A 25150-nucleotide genomic window follows, 5' to 3' on the forward strand; every position below is an offset into this window, starting at 1 on the left:
TCCACTCCTGCCTCCTGGTATGTGTTGGATGCGTAGGCATAGTTTCCTCGGATTTATGAATTAAACAACACACAGCCAAATAACCGATTATGTAAATGTGAGTGTCCTTTAGAGTAACTAATTTTACAATGCTGAGACATACACACACTCACATGCATAATTAAACAAAGAGATTTTAGGATCAATTTGGCTAAAATATTTGAAAATGGATTAATTAGTACGAGCGTAGTAGGAATTTTATTGGGGGGAAGGGGAAGTGATGTTTTGGCATAAATTTAAATTACTATTTAAGTAAATGAGGTTAATGTTAGAATTTAAAATGATATAAGGAGAGCGGTACAGTGATGAAGTAACAGCCCAACTCCTCAATGGAACATATACACGGCTTTCGTGGAACCACTTTCTTTCCTTCATTTCAAATTTGCCCTTTCATTTCAAATACGAAAAACAATATTTGGAAAAAATAAACTTAATTTTGGAAGAAAAAAAAAAACACGACCCTCGAAAAAACTATTTTAATTTTTTTAAATTACTAAATCCCCTTTGAATAGACCCAATTCTAAGAAAATTGTATACATCCTTTAAATACATAATTGAATTGTCTAAATTTCTTCATTGTCATAATTGTTAATGGAGAACATTATAAAGTTAACAAAATAAAGATATGGTTAGGATAGGGTAAAGAACTGTTTGTCTTTTGTTAACGTACATAAATGTGGTCATGACTGACGGCCTCTTGCACAGATTTGCCTTTCATTGTAAAAGCTTATCCAAGTGAAATATTTTAAAATACAAGTAAAAAAGCCCGGCCCGGCCGAACTTTGAATACCCTCCACCATTTGGTACAAATATGGCAATTTTCAAAAAACTAAAATCCGTTAAAAATTCTGTTAATATCTTAAAAATACTGAAAGTAGCCGTATATTAGGGTCTATACGACGACATGGACCTGCATAGGCAACTTTTCTCATAAGCTATTACAATATTCAAATGCGAAACTTCGTGCGAAATCTGTTTATAATGTAGCTAAAATCATCAAAATATAGGGAGGTACCATGGAGGTTATAAAACGTGGAGATCCACAGACAATTTTCTGGCATAGGCTGTAGTATTCTCTACGAACTTCAAATGCGAAATTTGAAACAATTCCGGTAAATAATGTCGCTAAAATCATCAAAGTACCGAATATCGAGGGGTACCGTTATTTGCGGGCTATACGAAGACGTGGACCTGCACAGACAATTTTCTGTCATAGGCTGTAGTATTCTCTACGAACTTCAAATGCGAAATGTGCAACAATTCCGGGAAATAATGTCGCTAAAATCGTCAAAATACCGCATATCGAAAGGTACCGTTATATGGGGACTATACCAAAACGTGGACCTACATGGCCCATCTCCGAACTCGAAAAAAGTTTGATAATGATATATATCCTGTCTAGCCATATGGCTGAGGGTATAATAAGCTTAAAATCAAACTTTAAAATTTACACAAAAATATGAGAAGTCCTTGAAAAAAAATTCACATTGGCAACTTAATGATTAAGTTTTTAAAGACTTTATAAAATATATTTTTTAAAATCAAGGGTCGAAATAAAGTCCTTAAAAAATGTTTCAATATTTAAGTTTTTGGACATAAAGTCTTTAAGAAAAAACTATAAAATTAAACATTTGTAGTGGATCTTCTTTAAAAAAATGTTCTTAAGGAACCAGGGGATAATTGAAAAACTTTTTGCAAAAATCTTAAAAGTACACTTAAAATCGAGTTTTGTGGTTAGAAAGTTCAGAAACTTTTCTCTCTCGTAAATAATGAGGAGATTTTCCAGAAATTCCGTATAAAAATATTCTTAAAATCAAAAGATTTTTATTCCCAAAAATCATTGGAAAATACCTAAAACAAACTTAGAAAGATTATATGGGCATCAAATTTGAGTTTTTTGATCGGATCTCCTTAAAAAAAATTTCCTTAACTTTTAGAAAGATTAAAAACATATTCTTAAAAATCCACGATGCATAAAAAGCAGAAAAATCATTATAAATATCTCGAAGAAACTGCGAAACTTTCGGGCATGTAATACTGAATAATTTATATTTATTTCATGATTTTAGGGACATTATTATCGGAATTATTTCGAATTTCATATTTGAAGTTCGTAATGGGTACTACAGCCTATGACAAAAAATTTTATATGCATGTCCACGTCTTCGTATAGCCCCAATATAACGATACCTCCCAATAGTCGGTATTTTGCAATTTCAGCAAAATTTTTCACCGTAATCATATTTCATAATCAATATTCTTTGTAATATTTTTCGGGTCAAAATCACGGTTATTTTCAAGAAAAAATTAAATCAATCTTAAAAATCCACAATTTGTACAAAGCTGGTATGCAAAACGTTTTAAGAATTCTTTTAAGATTTTAGTTTTAAGGACATGACTAAAAACTTAGAAATAAGTAACAAAAAAATCGAAAAGAAAAAGTTGAAGAAATTTTCTACAAATCCTAGGAGTCCTCAAAAGATATAAAAAAATCTTAAAGAATATATTTAAAACAATTTTTTGTTCAGAAACAATTTGTTGTTCATTGAATAGTTTTTCTTTCTGTTTTTATAGCAAACCGTATCATTTAGTTGATGCACAGAGTTAGTATCGTAGGCTTTAAAACGATCCGCCCCATCAACAACAACTCTTTTTCCACCTATTTCCCAGTAAAACTGCTGCATTGATTGCAGGATTGCATGTCGATTTTTAAGTGGGTCAAAACACATTTACCAACACCTGTTTAATGCCGATACATGGAAAGTTCTCATGTTTATCTGTTTGTGTGTGTGTGTGTGTGTGTGTTGGTCTAGCATGCATTTTGGAAAACAAAACAATTTGCAATATTGTCGGCCTCCCATTTGCCAAACAGTAATCATACTTAGTGCAACAATAGCAACAAAAACAACAATAAGACATACAAACAACAACAACGACCTGGGAGTTGGAAAAACAATAATTGTTTGGGAAATAAATAGTTGTTGTGCAATGTGAAGTTGGATGAATAAGACAGTAGGGTGGACCATATTCTCAGGAAACGTGGGGTCGAAATTTAAATCATCATCCAATTTTAATGAGATCACTGAGAGGTCCAAAAATGTGAATTTTGAAAGATTTTTGAAAGCAGTAGATTGGGTCAAATTATGTAATTTTTTTAAAGAATTTTTGGAGGAGTTAGACGGGGCCATAATATTTTTAGGATGTTTTTAGGAGGAATTAAACACGGATGGCTTTTTTTAATTTCAAGAAATCGTTTAGGAGAACCAGTTAAGAGATCCTTAAACGTAGTTTTTTAAATCCTTAAGTAGGAGTCCTTAAATTAGCCTTTAAAAATATTTTCTTTCTAAACTTCTTAGAAGGAGTTGAGAAGGTCCTTCAGCGAGGAACATAGATTTTTAAAAGATTCTTGGAAACAGTATATTTGGTCAAAAATGTAAATTTTTTAAAGAATTTTAGAAGGAGTTTAAATGGTCCCAAAATATTTTTAGAAAAATTTTAGGAGGCCTTAAAAATATATAGTTTTTTAAAATTTTAAGAAGAAGTTTAGGAGGTCCATTAATTAGTTTAAGCGGTCCATAATAGTAATCATTTTAAATTCGTGAGGAGAGATCCTTAAAACTATTTTCATTTTTTTAATTTTTTAAGAAGACTTGAGAAGGTCTCTTAGCGAGGATTTTTTGGTATGATTTAAGTGTCGTGAGGTTTCTTTTTTGAAGACATTTAGAAAGATTCTAGACCAGTATTTTCAAAATTTTTTGAAGAAGGTCGATTTTTTTAATTTTTAGGAGACTTACAATATACCCACAACGTAGATTTTAAAGTGTTCAGAAGATCCATAAACACGGATTTTTAAAATTCTCTTGGTCCTTGAACTTGAATTTTGAAGCATTTTTAAGATAAGTTAAGATGGTCTTTGAACAGGGATATTTTAAAACTTTTTAAGAAGTGTTTAGAACGTTCTTGGACATGTATTTTTTTTTAGATTTTGAATGGGAGCTTATGTGGTCCTTGAACCTGGTTTTCCAAGAGATATATATGATGTTGATCGTAGATTTTTAAGGATTTTCAAGAGGAGTTTCGAATACCCTTAATACTGTTTTTTTAGATTTATTATAGATGTTGCGGAGCATTTTTCAGACGGAGTTACCTAAATTTGTATTTTTAAAGATTTTTAGCAGGAGCTTAGAAGGTCCTCAGACGTAGATCCTTAAAGATTTTAAATAGGAGTTTTCGAGGTCATATCACGTAAATTTTTAACGATTTTTGGGAGGAGATAAAAAGGTCCTTTGAACCTAGATATTTTTAATTATTAAGAAGGTTCTTTCAAGTGGATTTTCAAGGAATTTTGGAAGGAGATAATGAGGTCCTTAGAGTAGATTTTTTTAAAGATATTTAACAGGAGTTTTAACGCGGATTTTTAATAAATGATAGCAGAAGTTTAAGAGGCCCTTGAAAGTTATTTTTTTATAGTTTTTCTGGGGCGAGAGTTTGTTAGGAATTTCACTAGGATTTGTGGAGGTCCCTGAACGTGGATTTTTTAAAGATTTTAGGAGTTCTATACACGTGGATTCTTAAATATTATTAGGAGAAGATAGGAGGACCTTAAACGTAAATTATTAATTTTGTTAGGAGGAGATAGAGAGGTTCTTAACAGTTTTTAGGAGAAGATAAGGAGGTCCCTAAACTTTAATTCTTAAAGATTTTTAGGAGGAGATAAGGAGGTTCTTCGGCGGGAATAGTTAAAGATTTTTAGGAGCAGATAAGTAGGTCCTTAAACATTAATTCTTAAAAAGTTTTAGGAGGTGATAGGCACGTCCTTAAACGTGGATTCTTTAAGATTTTTAGATGGAGATAGGGATCTTCTTTGAAGCTAGATTTTTTAAAGATTAATTAGGTCCATTCAAGTAGATTTTTAATGATTTTAAAGAGGTCCTTTGAAAGGTTTTTAGAAAAGTCCATATACGTAGATTTTTAATGGTTTTTAGGGGTCCTTAAACGTGACGTTTTGAAGACTTTTAGGATATCTTTAAGCATGACACTTTTAAGGATATTTAAAGACTTTTAAGATATTCCTAAGCGGGATATTGTAATATTTTGAAGAGTTCCTTCAAGATTTTAAAGAGGTCTTTTTATTTGTCTATTAAGGAATTTTAGGGGGTTCTTAAACGTAATTTTTAAAAATTTTATTGAGATTTTAATTCATTTTAGATTTTTAAATCATTTTTAAGAGGTTTTTAAACGCCAATTTTTAATGATTTTTACAAGGTTCTTAAAAGTGGATTTTTTTTAAAATATTGAGGAGATCCTTAAACGGATCCTTAAGAGGTACTTAAATGTGGATTTTTTAGAGATTTTTAGGAAGAACTTAAAATTTTGTTTTAAATAATTTTTAAACATTTTTAGGAGGTCCTTAAAGGTAGATTTTTTAAATATTTTTAGATGTACCTTTAAACGTGGAAATTTTAAGATTTTAGGAAGGAGGTAATTCAACGGGAATTTTTTTGTAAGATTTTAGGATGGATTATAACAGGTCCTTCAGCGTAGAGCTAATAAATAATTTTTTTAAGTTTATTGTGGGCTGTTTAAACGGGCCTTAAAAGTTTAATTTTTTTAGAATTTTCGGAAAGAGTTAATTTTGAACACATTAAATCCATCCGAATATACATTTTTACACATCTGTCTGTGCATGCAATTCCTATTGTGCTTACTCAACATTGTAGCCAGTAATGGCTTGCAGAGAATAACTACAAAAAAATTAACCATTTCAGAGCACACTGCCATAAGGATATTCCTAAACATCCATGTGCATCCTACCTTCCCCGGTCATGGTAACATATATCGGTGTTTGCGTTTATTCTTAATGGTAAATGTGGTTACAGTATCATGCTCCTCTCTCTCTCTCTCTCTCTCTTATTCGTGCTCAAGTGTAATTACAATTTTTCCTCGAAATAAATATACAATAGTGCTCTGCTTAGCTGGCACCGCTTAGAGGTGTTTGCTTTTTAAATTAAACTGTAGATTTATACTACTTATGGCACATTAGCAGGATATGATGAGAAAAAAAAAACTATAGAAAAATGATTTATTTGAACTACAGATTGAAATAAAGGACCGGCAAAAAACGGGGTCATTAATGGGGGGGAGAATTTTAGGTTCTAGGATGGATGGTCAAATTGGGAGTCCATATCGACAATTTTTTTTATTTCAAATTTTTGTTTCAAATTTGGTGTTTGAAGTTCGAAATGGATACTACAGCCTGTGACAAAAAATTGTGTGTGCAGGTCCACGTCTTCGTATAGCCCCCATATAACGGTACCTGCCAATATTCGGTATTTTGATGATTTTAGCGTCATTGCCGTAGTAGTTTCAAATTACGTATTTAGAGTTCGTAATGGGAACTATAGTCTGTGACAGAAAATTGCCTATGCTGGTCCAGGTCTTCGTATTGGCCCCATATATCAGTACCCTCTTATATTCGGTATTTCGACGATTTTAGGTACAATACTCACCGAAATTGTTTGAGATGTCGTAATTGAAGTTCGCAATGGAAGCTACAGCCTGTGACAGAAAATTGTGTGTGCAGGTCCACGTCTTCGTATAGCCCCCATAAAACGGTACCTCCCTATATTTGGTATTTTGACGATTTTAGCGACATTATTTTCCAGAACTATTTCAAATTTTGTACTTGATGTTCGTAATGGATACTACAACCTAAGACGGAAAATTCTCTATGCAGGTCCACGTTTTCGTATAGCCCCCATATATGTAGGTAGCCCCCGATTTTTGGTATTTGGATGATTTTAGCGACATTATTTACCGGAATTGTTTTAAATTCCACATTTAAAGTTCGTAATGGATACTACAGTCTATGCCAGAAAATTGTCTTTGCATGTCCACGTTTTTTAACCTCCATTGTACCTCCCTATATTCGGTATTTTGATGATTTAAGCTACATTATAAACAGATTTTTTTTTCAAGTTTCGCATTTTGAATATTGTTATAGCTTATGACAAAAGTTGCCTATACAGGTCCACGTCGTCGTATAGCCCCTAATATACGGCTACATTCGGTATTTTTAAGATTTTAACAGGATTTTTAGCGGTTTTTATTTTCTTTTTTTTTTTTGAAAATTGCCAAATTTGTACCACATGGTGGAGGGTATACAAAGTTCGGTCCGGCCGAACTTACAGCTTTTTAATTGTTTTTATTAATATTTCCCCAATTTATATCTGCTTTCGGATATATGTATGTATGTAGGTATATAAATAATGTTCTTTTGTTGTCTTCGAAACAAGTTTTGAATGCAAAAGTTCATGTGAAAGTTCGAAAAGTAATCGTATAATAAAAACTGACAGACTAATGAACTGGAAACCTATGTCAGTTTAATGAAACCAACATAATGATGATAATAATCGTCATCATCGTAGCTATGATATCGAATTCAATATTTACCTGACCCAAGTTAACACAAAAATTTCCAAATGAGCAAATTCAGTTGCTACAAAATATCACAGCCGACAAAGAAGAAAGTGTAACCTAATCAGAAAATCACTGATTTGAAACCTGTTAAAATTATACTTTCTTTGATGGCGACTGCCATTTACCAGAGTCGGGCAAGAGGCAAAGAGAAAGGGAGAGTCATTGTCTTTCTTCGTCCTGATAAATAAATAACAAATTTTCCAATTCAATGACATCAGCTCGGCAAGCGATAAATTCGAATGGACAATGTTAGTTTCGTTTGAAAGCTGAAATTCCAGAGAATCGTTTTCAACATTCGTTCAAAGTAAATCTGTTTAGGTTTGAAATAGCTGTGGTCTTTGCAATGGACAGAATGAAAGTGACGTATAAAAATATTAAAGTTAAAAAAGATAATGGAGCTTCGAAGGAATTCGATGCAATGCAAATATTTTTCAGTACTCAGAATACAAAATTTGTTCAGTTTGACAAAAATGTTTTTCATACTAAATTTTTCGACTTTTAAGGTATTGAATATTATTCAATTTTTTCCTTTTGTCGAAAAGAATATTGAGAAAATGAATTCATTTTTCACAAAAAGGCTTTAAAATCTTTCATTTTTAAATTTACCGAGCATGACATTAGTAAAACCATTGCCAATTTTTCCGTACAAAACTATTTCAAGGTCTCTGAGGATGAGATGAGATGAAAAACTGCAATCAACTTCAGACTGCTGTCATTTCTAATCCACTCGCCCGACAGCTGTTAAAATTTTTCCATTGACAGCTCATTATATTGTTTACAAGTGTACAAAAGCCTTTTGTTGAGAATTTTCCAGAAAAAAAGTTATTCGGAATGTAGTTTAAGCGTGATAGTGTGATTTCTTTATATTTGGCTGGAAAACCACAAGCGCCTGTCGTTAGAGCACTCCAGCATTTAAATGTGAATAAATCTTTTGTGTCTCGTAACATCGCTTATTACCGTGATACTGATAGCGTAGCCCGACGTCAAGGAAGTGGACGGAAGAAAACAGCAACTTCAGCAGAAATGGTTCGAAAAGTAAATTCGGCAAATATTGAAACATGAGCTCGAGCTCGGGGTAAAGCCATTAAAATTCCAAAAAGTGCAAGAACTTACACCGCAAGTGGAAGAAAATAGACTCAAAAGAGCTAAAGAGTTGCTTCGCTTGGCCGAAAGTGGTGAACTGCCGAATTTGGTTTTCTGCGATGAGAAAACATTCGTAGTCCAGCAGTTTGTAAACAAACAAAATGATCGTGTTTACTTGCCAAAGAGGTCAGCTAGAAATGTGCAACCGAATGTGCAACTAGAACTCAAGCGCCGGCCATGGTGATGGTGTGGGCCGCCATAACAGCCGCTCGTATTAATCGACCGTTGCTTCCGAATATTATCGCAAACATTTTGGCCGCAGATCTTGGACATTCCAACAGGACTCAGCACCATCGCACAGCGCGCGCGTGCTACCCAAGAATGGTTACAAAATGAGGTTCCTCGCTTCATTTCCAGCACACAATGGCCACCAAAATCTCCGGATACCAATCCGTTGAACTATTATGTCTGGAGTATTTTGAAATGCCAGGTTGGCACTAAAAATACCAAAGTGTCGATCACCTCAAGCAAGCGCTTCGCCGGGAATGGGCCAAAATACCGCAGAGCAACATTTGGGCAGCGTGTAACGGTTTCATTATTAAATTTGGTATTTGGTGAAGGGATAGGGATGAAAACCTGAAATTTGGTATTGATGTCACTGTTGGTGGCTGTGTTTAAGGTATGGAGGTAGTTTGGGTTGAAAATATAAAGATTGGTATTACTGTCGCTTTTCATGGTCATAAGGAGTTGGTTTCAGAAATGTGTACTGTAATTGTCCGCAAAATACCGAATGGTACTATATTTGGTATTGAGTGAAGGAATAGAGATAAAATTCTGAAATTTGCCATTTAGAAGGTATCCGAGTTTGGGGTTTGGTTCGAGTACTTAATTACTTAATTAAACTTAATTTGGTATTGGGTGAAGGGATAGAGCTGAAGCCGTGAAAGTTAATATTGCGATAACTGTTGGTGTCTAGGATTTAAATTTGGAGGTCGTTTTAGAAAAATGTACTAAATTATAAAAAAATTGATGATCTGCATAGAATCACATTCTGAGTCGATTTATGCATGTCCCTCCGTCTGTCCATGTATTTTTGTAAACAAAGTACAGTTCGCATTTATTAGCCGATCCAGATGATCCAGAGTATGAAATTTTGCACATACACCCAAATTAGGCCTTAAAATAAGTATGCCAAATTCGATCGAAATCGGTTCAGATATAGCTATAGCTCCCGAATATATATTGTTCATCCGATTTGTTATTTTAGTCCTCCGCAGCCGTAATATTCACTCTGTAACAACAATATTTGGGCAAATATATCAAATGCAGCTCAGAAATGTCTTTGCTAAATATTATCGAGATCGGTTCGGATTTGGATATATCTCCCCTACACAACTTCGTCCGATTTATCTTTTATTGTGTACCAAACGTCTAATATTTGCCCAAATGGGATGAAATTTGGCGCTTACGATCGAATTGAGTCTAGAAGCTAGTATGTCAAATTTGGTGAAGATCGGTTCAGATATAGCTATAGCTCCCATATATATTGTTCATCCGATTTATTATATATGTTACCCCCAGCCGTAATATGCACTCCGAAACAACGATATTCAGGGAAATATATGAAATACAGCTCAGAAATATCTTTTGCCAAATTTTATCAAGATTGGTTCAGATTTGGATATAGCTCCCATATATATCAAATGGGCAATACAAGTCCGAATTTCGGAGATACATATGCTTCGGAATAGTTAGTCCTTTGAATTTTAAAATATAATTATAATCATAGCGTGTATGCTTGAATTCTCCCATAAAAACTTTTAATTGTTATGTGGGGCTCTACTAAATTATCAAAGTGGTGTAGGGTATCATAAAGTCGGCCCCGCCCGACTTTAACACTTTCTTTACTGGCTTTTATACCCTACAACACTATGTGTTGGGGGTATTATAAGTTTGATTGGCCCAAAAATTATGTAGCACCTCGAAATATTGGTTTCCCACATAGGAAAGCATATATGGATCTTCCTATCTCGCCGAACTGAGTTGATCTAGCTTTGTGTGTCCGTCCGCCCGTCTATCCATCTGTCTATGTTAATTTGTAATCACTCTACAGGTCGCAATTATTACCCGATCTTCACGAAATTTAGAATGGAGGTGGGGCTATAGCCAGAATAGAACCCTATTTCTTTTGGAGATGATCGTATAATATTTAGGGGTTGAAATGGACCAAAAACTGAAAAAATCCTGATTTTGCACTTGCTCTACAGGTCGCAATTATAGACCAATCAAAGCGGAAGTTAGCATGGGGCTAGAGCTTAGGGATGGGTAGAAGCCCTCCAATTTTTATGGCCATCGAGTAATGTTTAGTGGGTGAAATATTCCACAACTTTTGTGTTAAAAAAAAGTCAACTTTTCCACTAAACCGCAAATATTTTTAATCCCGTCAAAATCACAAGTAGACGAACTGGTCAACTCTGACCGTTACGTAGATGCCGATAGTAAATATGTCGGATGTATATAGCGAAATATATGCAATGTACAATATACAAAGGAAGGGGAAGTTAGTTGGAATGGCTGGACGGATTTTGACAAATTTTGTCAATTCAGAATGCCCTCTGGACATAAAAGCATAAAATCTAAAAAAAATCGCTGAAAAATATGCCAATAATGATGGTAATATAGATTTTGTGGTATTTTGTGACATTTTTTTATTTTTTCATATTTTTTATCGCATGCGATTTTTTCAATTTGACTTATAATATTTTTTAATATTTTTTCACCTTACAACACAGGTTGGGATTTTTATATAAGGATTGCAAATATCGTCCGATCCTCACGAAAATTTTCACAAGGGTAGGGTTGGGCTCAGAAGGGCTAGGCCTAATGTTTTTTAAATATTTCCGCAATATATTAGGGGTTGAAATGGACCAAGAACTAAAAATTTTCCTGATTTTGCAGCCGTTATAAAGGTCACAAATAGAATCTCGCATAAAGTTAGAGTTTAGGACAGCGGGTACAATGAACGACTAATTTTGTGTGAAAAAAATACCAGCATTACTTGCAGGCGATATCAGAAATACATTAAAGGCGAACTTCTGATTTTTTGTGCTGATTTCGTTGACGAATATAGCCAAATATCGTAGACAAGCAAATCATATAGATGAGTCTAAATTTAGAGATACAGAGGGGCTTCTTGCTTTTGGAGATGATTGCCAAATATTTAGGGGTTCAAATTAACCAAAAACAGAAATGTTTTTCTGATCACACAATTGAAGCCAATCGACACGCCTTTGAAGAGAGTTAAGGACAGGGAAAAACTCTAGCATTTAGGATGAACATTGTAAAATAGACTACATTGTAAAACAGCTGTAAAATAGACTACAACAACTAACAGCGCGACGAAGTGTATAAATATTGGGCAAATGTCCCTAGTCAAAATCCTAATTTCAAAAGCGAAATCTTCGAATATGGATTTGGACATAAGGAGGCTTCTAACGTATTGTAGTGTTGTAGGGTATAACATAACTTGTTTCTATCTCTATTTGGTTTAGAATGATAGTTGAAAAAGAAAACCTATTTAAAAACAAAATTAATTTTAAATTCTGGATTAAACTGTGAATTAATAATATAACATTCTTTTACACTATTTGAATTAAAAAGTGTATACAAAATAATATTTTCTGCACTGAAATTAATAATATGCGCGACTACTGGCAAATAGACATGCCGAACATTGGAAAATGATGCCGTAGTCGCCACTATTTTAGTAAAATTGCACATTTTGCCAATTTAATAAAAACAAATTCAATTTTTATACCCTACAACACTATGTGTTGGGGGTATTATAAGTTTGATTGGGCCAAAAATTATGTAACACCACGAAATATTGCTTTCCCACATAGGAAAGTATATATGGATCTTCCTATCTCGCCGAGCTGAGTCGATCTAGCTATGTATGTCCGTCCGTCCGTCTGTCCGTCTGTCCATGTTAATTTGTAATCACTCTACAGGTCGCAATTATGGTCCGATCTTCACGAAATTTAAAATGGAGGTGGGGCTAGGGTCAGAATAGAACCCTATTTCTTTTGGTGATGATCGCAAAATATTTAGGGGTTGAAATGGGCCAAAAACTGAAAAAATTCCTGATTTTGCACTTGCTTTACAGGTCGCAATTATAGACCAATCGAATTTCGCATATAGCTAGAGTTTAGGGCTGGCAAGAAGCCTACCAATTTGGGTGGTCATCGGATAATATTTAGGGGGTAAAATAGACCATATCTTTTCTGTTGAAAAAATTCAAAATTTTTCATTAAACCGCGAATATTTTAAATCCCGGCGAAATCACAAAGCCATGAAAAGGTTACTTCTGATCTTTACATTGTTGTTAACATCCAACAAATCGGATATATAGCAAAATATGTGCGATATATATGTTTATCAAAGAAGATATGCTTGAAAAATCTCTTATTTGTCGAGATCGGCTGAACTGATTTCGACAGTTCTCATTAATTCAGAATGGCCTCTTGACAGGAAAGAAAAAACCTCTAAAAAAAATCGCATAAAAATATCTCTCTAAAGTTGAAAATATTGATTTTGTAAAATTTTCTCATATTTTTTAAATTTTGTCATATTTTTGGCATATTTTCATTTTGAATTAAACATATGGTAATATTTCTACAGCTAACAAAACTAAGTAGTTAGGATATCAGGATATCATATACAGATCGCATTTATGGCCCGATCCTTACGAAATTTTGCATGGAGATAAGATGAGGGTCAGAATAAAAGCCTATTCTTTTTGGAGATGATCGCCATATATTTAGGGGTTGAAATGGACCAAAAAACTGCAAAATTGTCAGCAGGTCGTAGTTATGGGGGTTACCGGACATTGCAAAAGCCAAGCAGTTTTGGATGGCCATCCAAAAATATTCAATGTGCGAAGGAGTTTGCCAACTTTTATAGACAAAATACGAAAATGTCCATTCCAGTGACTTTTTGGAGAATTCACAAATACCGGAAAGACGCACTTCTGACTATTTCGTTAACGCTGATTTCGTTGAAGAATATAGTCAAATGTCTGTATCTCATATAGATGCGTTTCAGTCAAAAACCAATAATAAATGTTAATCTTTTGCCACATCTGAGGGATTATAGGTCTTTGGGAAATATTGGTTCCAGATCTAGGAAGACCATTTAAGTGCAACATCTACCAATAAATTGGAAATGAGCAAATTAGTTTAAGTTGCTATTATTCGAAAATTAGAGAACGAAACCTGATGGTTTTCTTTTATTATTTGTCACAATATCTTGTGGAATTCTTTCGAGTATCTCGCCTATATTAACGGTATCGTTTATTATAGTGTTGTAGGGTATTCAACGGTCGGCCCCGCTCGACTGTAGTCTTTGCTTACTTGTTGTTTATCATTTCGAAAACTAAACAAAATTTGGAATCTGAAATACTTTACTTTTCAACTTTACTTTTGAAAGATTCCACTCAGAATGTTGAAAGATTGAAAAATCGAAAATCTTAAAAGTACCGGCCACTGGTACACTTACACCACCTCCTGGTTTGGAAAAATTTCCAAAGAAATAGCTCCGATGTTGTTTTCTGACAACAGTCAGCAACGAGTTTCCACCTTTCACACAACAATGCATGACTGAACGTTGCATTAATTAACCACAGAGAAAGAGGGAATGAAAGAAAAGGCTCAAAGAATCTGCCTGACTACTTCAAAAAAAAAAAAAAAAAAAAAAAAAAAAAAAATCTGCTGAACTGTGAAATGTTATTTATCAGCATTGACAAGAACAGCAGCAAAGAAAGAAGTGACAGTAACGATTACAACAACAATGCGTATACAAACAACAACTCTGTGTGTATGTTCTTTTTTTTTCTTTTCTTTCATCTCTCGTTGAGCCGTCAAAATTGTCAACATATGGTGCAACCAAAATCATAAATATTCATTAGTTCGCCTTTGTGTGTATGTGTGGGTGTGTGTGTCTGCGAGTGAATGGCAGAGGAACTATGCAAATGCTGATCCTTTAACAAGAATTTCAAAAGATTTTAACGCGTTTTATAATTTTATCGATTTTACAATGGATATTAATACTATAAAAAGTAAAATAATAATGTTTTTAAATTCTTAATTATACCCTACACCACAAGGTGGTCAGGGTATTATGTCTTTGTGCATTTGTTTGTAACAGGCAGAAGGAAACGAGATAGACCCATAGTTCCTTTTGATGATCTGCATAGAATCACATTCTGAGTCGATTTATGCATGTCCGTCCGTCCGTCTGTCCGTCCGTCTGTCCGTCCGTCTGTCCGTCTGTCCGTCTGTCCATGTATTTTTGTAAACAAAGTACAGGTCGCATTTATTGCCCGATCCAGATGAAATTTTGCACAGATCATTTGTTTGGCCCAAGGACGAACCCTATTGAAATTGGAAATAATCGGTCAAAATTTAGATATGGCTCCCATATATATCTTCGTCCGATTTGCCTTTAATTGTGCACCAAACGTGTAATATCAGCCCGAATTGTATGGAATTTTGCATATACACCCAAATTAGGTCTGAAAATAAGTGTGCCAAATTTGATCGAAATCGGTTCAGATATAGCTATAGCTCCCATATATATTGTTCATCCGATTTGTTACTTTTGTCCACCGCCGCCGTAATATGCACTCTGCAACAATAATATTTGGGGAAATATATCAAATGCAGCTCAGAAATATCTTTGCCAAATTTTATCGAGATCGGTTCAGATTTGGATATAGCTCCCATATATATATTTATCCGATTTCAAATTAATTGTGCACCAAATGGGCAATACAATTCCGAATTTAAAAGATACAAATGCTCCGGCATATTAAGTCCTTTGAACTTTAAGTTATAATTATAATCATAGCGTGTATGATTGAATTCTCCCATAAAAACTTTTATTGTTATGTGGAGCTCTATTAAATTAGCAAAGTGGTGTAGGGTATCATAAAGTCGGCCCCGTCCGACTTTAAGACTTTCTTTACTGGTTTTAATTATAAAATTATTAGTTATGTACATATATAGTCTGTAAGGAATTATCCATAGACTAATAGATTAAATAAATAAATAAAAATAAATTAAAAAAAAACATTTATTACTCATTGAAAAGAAGTATTGAATTCCTAAATATTAAAAACATATTTAAAAATATATTTTTAAAAATTAAAAAAAATCCACTGATATTCAACCAGAAAAAAGACCATGGTTGGTAATTTTAAACTAGATTTTTAAAAATCTTCTTTTATTAGGGGTTTAAAAATAATTTGTTTTGTTTTTAAAATTATTCCAGTATTTACAAGCGTACAAAAGCATTTTGGTGAGAATTTTGCAGAAAAAAATTTATTCGTGATGGAATTCAAACGTGATTGTGTGATTTCCTTATATTTGGCTGGAAAAACCACAAGTGTCTATCGTAAGAGCACTCCAGCATTTAAATGTGAATACATCTTTTGGGTCTCGTACCATCGCTCCTTACTGTGTTTGGTGACTGGCAGCGTAGTCCGACGTAAAGGAAGTGGACGAAGAAAACAGCAACATCAGCAGAAATGGTTCGAAAAGTAAAGAAGCGACTTGGTTCGAAACCCGCGTCGCAGTGTCCAAAAAATTCTTGTGAGCTGAACATATCGCAATATTTTATTCGGCAAATATTGAAAAATGTTCTCGGGGTAAAGCCACTGAAATTCTAACAAGTAAAAAAGCTGTAAGTTCGGCCGGGCCGAACTTTTAATACCCTCCACCATTTGGAACAAATTTGGCAATTCTAAAAAACAATAAAATCCATCAAAAATTCTGTTAAGATCTTAAAAATACCGAATGTAGCTATTATGTTAGGGTCTATACGACGACATGAACCTGCGTAGGTAACATTTGTCATAAGCCATTACAATATTCAAATGCGAAACTTAACAAAAAATCGGTTATAATGTCGATAAGATCAAAATACCGAATATCGGAAGGTACCGTTATATGGGGGTTATACGAAGACGCGGACCTGCAAAGATGAATTTCTGTCTTAGGCTGCAGTATCCATTTCGAACTTCATATACCAAATTTAAAACAATTCCGGTGAATAAAATCCCTAAAATCATCAAAATATCGAATATCGGGAGATACCGTTATATGGGGGCTATATGAAGATGTGGACCTGCACAGACAATTTTCTGTCTAAGGCTGTAATATCCATTAAGAACTTCAAACACTAAATTTGAAACAATTCCGGTGAATAGTGCCGCTAAAATCGACAAAGAACCGAATATCGGGAGGTACCATTATATGGGGGCTATACGAAGACGTGGACCTGCATCGGCCATTTTCTGTTTTATGCTGTAGTGTCCATTACGAACTTCAAATGCAAAATTTGAAACAATTCCGGTGAACAGTGTCGTTAAATTCGACAAAGTACCGAATATCGTGAGGTACCGTTATATGGGGTCTAAGCAAAAACGTGAACCTGTATAGACAATTTTTTGTCATAGGCTGCAGTATCCAACACGAACTTCAAATACCAAATTTGAAACAATTCCGGTGAATAATGTTAAATCACCAAAATACCGAAAATAGTGAGGTGCCATTATATGGGCGTTATACCAAAACGTGGACCTTCATGGACTATTTTCATTACCAAAAGACCTGCAGACATATTTTACATTTGAGTAAATTTTTTATCAATATACAATACAATTCGGAAGCTAGAGTGATTTTCACAGGCGGATAGACGGACATCGACATAGAATTTTATGCTGATCAAGAATATATATAAAAATATATACTAACGGAATGACAAACTTAATACACCCCTATGATGAAGGGTATAAAAAATATTAAACCCCACAGTCCGGCGACCTTCCTTTTCAATCTATTGAATTTATCCTGTATTTAGGCCGCCTGTTGTGATGATCGGTATTCAAACCCACTATTTCTTATTTCTTATGCTAGGTTGCCATGCCTTGAACGTCTTTGTAATTCCACTTTGATTGGTCTATAATTGTGACCTTTGGGGCAACTGCAGAAATGTTTTCTGTTTTTAGTCAATTTCAATCTCTAATTATTTTCACAACATACACAGAAGTTGTTGGATCTTGGTACGACATTTTTTTTTTGTTTGAAAATCTCATGAATATTAATGCATGAAAAAAATATTTAAAAAATTGTTCAAAAATTTTGAAAAATACAATGTTTGAAATTTAGTGTACCGAATTATAAAGTAGATTGGTCCAACTCTAAAAATGGCAACTAAATGTGTGGAACATCGAAGCGTATACTTACCAAAATTGCCTTCGAGGCAATGCTCATACGCCCAAATTACAAAAACAAACGGAATCACTCAGCATAGTGCACAAGGTTGTATCAATAATGTTTAGATATTTTCATTCATTTTTAAAGAGTGATTTGTTAAGAGCTTAATAACTTTTTAAAAAAAAAAAACGCATAAAATTTGCAAAATCTCATCGGTTCTTTATTTGAAACGTTAGATTGGTCCATGACATTTACTTTTTGAAGATAATTTCATTTAAATGTTGACCGCGGCTGCGTCTTAGGTGGTCCATTCGGAAAGTCCAATATTGGGCAACTTTTTCGAGCATTTCGGCCGGAATAGCCCGAATTTCTTCGGAAATGTTGTCTTCCAAAACTGGAATAGTTCCTGGCTTATTTCTGTAGACTTTACACTTTACGTAGCCCCACAAAAAATAGTCTAAAGGCGTCAAATCGCATGATCTTGGTAGCCAACTTACCGGTCCATTTCTTGAAATGAATTGTTCTCCGAAGTTTTCCCTCAAAATGGCCATAGAATCGCGAGCTGTGTGGCATGTAGCGCCATCTTGTTGAAACCACATGTCAACCAAGTTCAGTTCTTCCATTTTTGGCAAACAAAAAGTTTGTTAGCATCGAACGATAGCGATCGCCATTCACCGTAACTCTGCGTCCAACAGCATCTTTGAAAAAATACTGTCCAATGATTCCACCAGCGTACAAACCACACCAAACAGTGCATTTTTCGGGATGCATGGGCAGTTCTTGAACGGCTTCTGGTTGCTCTTCACTCCAAATGCGGCAATTTTGCTTATTTACGTAGCCATTCAACCAGAAATGAGCCTCATCGCTGAACAAAATTTGTCGATAAAAAAGCGGATTTTCTGCCAACTTTTCTAGGGCCCATTCACTGAAAATTCGACGTTGTGGCAGATCGTTCGGCTTCAGTTCTTGCACGAGCTGTATTTTATACGGTTTTACACCAAGATCTTTGCGTAAAATCTTCCATGTGGTCGAATAACACAAACCCAATTGCTGCGAACGGCGACGAATCGACATTTCACGGTCTTCAGCAACACTCTCAGAAACAGACGCAATATTCTCTTCTGTACGCACTGTACGCATTCGTGTGGTTGGTTTAATGTCCAATAAAGTAAACTGAGTGCGAAACTTGGTCACAATCGCATTAATTGTTTGCTCACTTGGTCGGTTATGTAGACCATAAATCGGACGTAAAGCGCGAAACACATTTCGAACCGAACACTGATTTTGGTAATAAAATTCAATGATTTGCAAGCGTTGCTCGTTAGTAAGTCTATTCATGATGAAATGTCAAAGCATACTGAGCATCTTTCTCTTTGACACCATGTCTGAAATCCCACGTGATCTGTCAAATACTATTGCATGAAAATCCTAACCTCAAAAAAATCACCCTTTATAACAAATTAAAAAATAGACAAAGATCAAGAGAAAAAAACCTCCATTTTAATATAGGGTATATTTAGGGTATACATAAAATTCTCTTAAATTGTTGGGGAAATTTGAGGTGAAAAAAAAAATTCAAACGGCAACACTGCTTGTTTCTCCCTTTCTACCTAAAATTAATTTTTTTAAAACTTCCTAATTTTTCGTAAACCAATAAAAAAAATATTTATATACTTTCAAAGAGAATCTGATCTCCTAATATTACTGTCCTCATGATTTGACCTAGTTATCTCAAAAGTAACCGTTTCTTTTTCATATTTTCAGATTTTCGATACACAAAAAATACTTTGAACTCACAAAAAGAAATTGAACTTTGAAATTGTTATCATCATTTGAACAGCAGCTAACTGAAATAAATGGAGTAATATATCTGTCTACAAAAATTACTAACTTATACTCATAAACAAAAGTCAACCATGTCCGACTTGGAACGCATAAGACTGGTTATACTCGGCGGTGCCGGTGTTGGCAAAAGTTCCATTGTAAAGCGATTTCTATTCAAAACGTATACGGATAAATATCGTGCCACCGTAGAGGATCTATATAATCGTGAATATGATTTGGGTGGTGTTACATTGAAGGTAAGTCAAAAATAAAAAAAAAACACACACAAAGCAATTAATCATGTCCATTTCGATATGAACCAAAAAAAAACAAGTAAGCAAAGGCTATAGTCGTGCGGGGCCGACTATGTTATACCCTACAACACTACAATATGTTAGAAGCCCCCTTATGTCCAAATCCATATTAGAAGATTTCGCTTTTGAAATTTGAATTTTGACTAGGGACATTTGCCCAATATTTCTGCACTCCGTCGGGCTGTTAGTTGTTGTAGTCCATTTTACAGCTAGATATAATCCAATGGTCATCCAAAATGCTAGAATTCTTCCATGTCCTTAACTCTCTTCTCAGGCGTGTCGATTAGCTTCAATTGTGTGATCGGAAAAACATTTTTATTTTTGATTAATTTGAACCCCTAAATATTTTCGATCAGCTCCAAAGGCAAGAAGCCCCTCCGTATCTCCAAATTTAGTCTCATCTATATGATTTGCTTATCTACGATATTTGCCTATATTCGTCAACGAAATCAGCATAAAAAAGCCAGAAGTTCGCCTTTTGTGTATTTCGGATATCGCCCTTAAGTAAAGCTGGTATTTTTTTCACAAAAAAGTAGTGGTCCATTGTACCCGCTGTCCTAAACTGTAACTTTATGTGAGATTTCGTGTCCTTTGGTTTCTATTTGTGACCTTTATAAGGGCTGCAAAATCAGGAAAATTTTTCGTTGTTGGACCATTTCAACCCTTAATATATTTGCGAACATCTTTGAAAACAATAGGCCTAGTCCTTCTGATCCCCCTTGTGAAAATTTTCGTGAGGATCGGACGACCTGTGTTGTAGGGTGAAAAAATATTACAAAATATTATAAGTCAAATTGAAAAGATCGCATGCGATAAAAAATAGGAAAAAATAAAAATATGTCACAAATACTACAAAATCTATATTAACATCTTTATTGGCATATTTTTCTACGCTTTTGTTAGAAATTATACTTTTATTCTGAATTGACAAAATTTGTAAAAATCGGTCCAGCCATTCTTGAGATATAAGCTCCAGCTAACATCCCCCTTCACTGATTTCGCCGGGATTAAAAATATTCACGGTTTAATAGAAACTTTGACTTTTATTAAACACAAATGTTATGGTCTATTTCAACCACTAAATATTACCCGCTAACCATCAAAATTGGAATGCTTCTGCCCAGCCCTAAGCTCTAGCCCCATGCCAACTTCTGCTTGGATTGGTCTATAATTGCGACCTGTAGAGCAACTGCAAAATCAGAATTTTTTTCAGTTTTTGGTCCATTTCAACCCCTAAATATTATGCGAGCATCTCCAAAAGAAATAGGGTTCTATTCCGACCCTAGCCCCACCTCCATTTTAAATTTTGGGAAGATCTGGCAATAATTGCGACCTGTAGAGTGATTACAAATTAACATGGACAGACGGACGGACGGACATACATAGCTAGATCGACTCAGCTCGGCGAGCTAGGATGATCCATATATACTTTCCTATGTGGGAAACCAATATTTCGTGGTGTTACATAAATTCTGGCCCAATCAAACTTATAATACCTCCAACACATAGTGTTGTAGGGTATAAAATTGAAGAAAAGTCCTGCTTTAAGTAAAATGTATTCCATTTTATTCCAATATTTTAATAACAAACAAAAATAATAGTCCTGTAACCCAAAAAATCTTCAAAAACTTTCATTTTGAAGTTTACTGTCCAAAACTATTTCAACGCCTCCGTATGAAAACCCTAGAAATCAACATAGACCACAATGTCAAATTTCAGAATTTTAGCTCAATCCATATTTTGTACACCACTATATTCTAGATACCAACAGTGATCCAAAATTAGTACCATTTAGTACTTTCCAAACAATTATGTTTTTTTCGGGATTTCACCTCTATACAGGGTGACTGCTGTCACTTCTAAGCCACTCGTCCGACAGCTGTTAAAATTATTCCAGTGACAGCTCATTATATTATTTACAAGCCTACAAAAGCATTTTGGTGAGAATTTTCCAGAAACTAAGTTATCCGCGATGGAGTTCAAGCGTGATAGTGTGATTTCTTTATATTTGGCTGAAAAACCACAAGTGGCACTCTGTTAGAGCAATCCAGTATTTAAATGTGCGTAGCCCGACGTCAAGAAAGTGGGCGGAAAAAACAGCAACATTAGAAGAAATGGTTCGAAAAGTAAAGAAGCGACTTGATCGAAAACCACGTCGTAGTGGCTGAAAAATGGCTCGGCAGCTGAACATATAGCAATATTCCATTCGGCAAATATTGAAAAATGAGCCATTGAAATTCCAAAAAGCGCAAGAACTTACAACGCAACCGAAAGAAAATAGACTCAAAAGAGCTAAAGAGTTGCTTCGCTTGGCCGACAGTGGTGAACTGCCGAATATGATTTTCTCCGATGAGAAGACATTCGTTGTCCAGCAGTTTGTAAACAAGCAAATGATCGTGTTTACTTGCCAAAGAGATCAGCTGAAAAGGTGCACTTTCGGTTGGCCACCAAAACTCAAGAGCCGGCCATGGTGATGGTGTGGGACGCCATAACAGCCGATGGTCGCTCTTCACTCGTATTAATCCACCGTGGCATTAGAATAAATGCCGAATATTATCACGAAAATAGACGGGACGGTTTATTAAAGCCTTGCGCACGCAAACATTTTGGCCGCAGACCTTGGACATTCCAACAGGACTCAGCACGTGCACCATCGCACTCAGCACGCGCCACCCAAGGATGGTTACAAAATGAGGTTCATCGCTTCATTTCCAACGCACAATGGCCACCAAAATCTACGGATACCAATCCGTTGGACTTTTGTGTCCCGATGGTCGCTCTCCGATCGTATTAATCGACCGTTGCATCGGAATAAATGCCAAAATCTACGGATACCAATCCGTTAAACTATTGTGTCCCAGTGGCCGCTATCCGATCGTATTAATCGACCGTGGCATCAGAATAAAAGTCGAATATTATCGCGAAAATATTCCGGAGGGTGTATTAAAGCCAGGGTGTATTAAATCACGCAAACATTTTGGCCGCAGACCTTGAACATTCCTACAGGACTCAGCACGCGTCACCCAAGAATGATTACAAAATGAGGTTCCTCGCTTCATTTCCAGTGCACAATGGCCACCAAAATCTACGGATACCAATCCGTTGGTCTACCAAAGTGTCGATCACCTCAAGCAAGCGCTTTGCCGGGAATGGGTCAAAATACCGCAGAGCAACATTCGGGCAGCGTGTGACGGTTTCATTGGCCGTTTAGAGGTCATAATTCGTGCCAAAGGTGACCAATCGGAACAAATCTAAACTTATTCTAAAATTTAATGCTATTTCCGATATTTTTGCTTTCTTTCAATAAAATTTAAAAAAAAAACAAGTAAAAAAGCTGTAAGTTCGGCCGGGCCGAACTTTGAATACCCTCCACCATTTGGTACAAATTTAACAATTTTCAAAAAAAAAAAATAAAATAAAATCCCTTAAAAATCTGTTAAAATCTTGAAAATACCTAATGTAGCCGTATATTAGAGTCTATACGACGATATGGACCTGCATAGGCAACTTTTGTCACAAGCTATTACCATATTCAAATGCGAAACTTGAAAAAAAATATGTTTATAATGCACAGGCAATTTTCTGTCATAGGTTGTAATATCGAACTTCACGAACTTCAAATGCGAAATTTGAAACAATTCCGGTAAATAATGTCGCTACAATCATGAAAATACCGAAGATTGGGGGGTACCGTTATATGGGGGCTATACGAAGGCGTGGACCTGCACAGACAACTTTCTGTGATAGGCTGTAGCATCCATTATGAACTTCAAATGCAAAATGTGAAACAATTCCGGTAAATAATGCCGCTAAAATCATCAAAATACCGAATATCGGGAGGTACCGTTATATGGGGGCTATACGAAGACGTGGACCTACATGATTCATTTTTTGTCTTAGGATGTAGTATTCATTACGAACTTCAAATACTAAAACTGAAACAATTCCGGTAAATAATGTCGCTAAAATGTTCAAAATACCGAATATCGGGGGTACCGTTACATGGGGGCTATACGAAGACGAGAACCTACGTGGCCCATTTTCTGTCGTAGGCCGTAGCATCTATTATGAACTTTAAATATTAATTTTGAAACAATTCCAGTAAAAAATGTCGCTAAAATCATCAAAATACCGCATATCGGGAGGTACCGTTATTTGGGGGCTAAATGAAGACGTGGACCTACATGGCCCATTTTCAATACCAAAAGTCCTGCAGACATAGTACACATTTGAGTAAAATTTTATCAACGTACTTCATTTCGTTCGGAAGCTAGAGTGATTTCCACAGACGGACAGACGGATACACGGACGGACATTGATAAATCGACATAGAATTTTATGCTGATAAAGAATATACATACTTTGTGGGGTCTAAAATGTATATTTCGAGGTGTTACAAACGGAATGACAAACTTAATATACCCTCCATACTATGGTGGAGGGTATAAAAATAAAAATTGTGGCGTTTGACTTTGTTGCAGTTTTTTATCTCACCCTGTATATGGAAGCTATATCCATATCTGAACCGATTTTCACCAAATTTGATGTACTTGCTTCTAGACCGACTTCAGTTTGATGTGCCAAAATTCCGGTCATTGTTAATAAATTTTAACCGATTTTCACCAGTTTCAAAAGGGTTCGTCTCTGGGCCAAACAAATATCCCTTTCATTTCAATCGGATAATTTAGGCGACCTGCATTTTGTTCGGAAAAATACATAGATAGACGGACGGACAAAATAACTATGGGTCTACCCCCCTTCCTTCTCCATGTTATAAACAAATGCACAAAGACAGGGTAAAAAAATTACTTCATTTAAAAAATAATAGAAACAAATTTAAGGTATTAGATTTCACCAGTTATCCTCAAATGCATCTTCTACCCCAAAATTGTCGTATCCTACGCAATTTCCCTCCCAATGCATTTTCCATCTATTGACAATTTTCTAATTAAATGTATCTGTCTCTCTCTCTCTCTCTCTCTTGTGTTTATGCGGTCGATTTTCATGTTTAAGCAAACATTTACTGTCGAAATCTAGCCGCAGAGTTATCAGATTTTCAATCTTCAGAGATGATGATGATGTGTGTGTGCGTGAGTGTGTTTGTGTTAATAATGCAGTAAATTTTCGGCCATACAT

The 25150-nt window shown here is 35.0% G+C and overlaps 1 protein-coding gene across 3 annotated transcripts in view; it reads left to right on the top strand.

Moving 5' to 3' along the window:
• Positions 1-25150, top strand: part of LOC101888008 (GTP-binding protein Di-Ras2) — a 161020-nt gene that overhangs the window by 50583 nt on the left and 85287 nt on the right. For all 3 annotated transcript variants that reach the window (XM_059125767.1, XM_059125766.1, XM_059125768.1), the window contains exon 2: positions 19641-19957. In XM_059125767.1, the coding sequence (XP_058981750.1) occupies positions 19793-19957 (165 nt within the window). In that variant the 5' untranslated portion in view covers positions 19641-19792. The remainder of the gene's footprint in view (positions 1-19640; positions 19958-25150) is intronic.

The sequence above is a fragment of the Musca domestica genome, unplaced genomic scaffold (assembly GCF_030504385.1).
Source record: "Musca domestica strain aabys unplaced genomic scaffold, Musca_domestica.polishedcontigs.V.1.1 35, whole genome shotgun sequence".
NCBI classification, from domain to species: Eukaryota; Metazoa; Arthropoda; class Insecta; order Diptera; family Muscidae; genus Musca; species Musca domestica.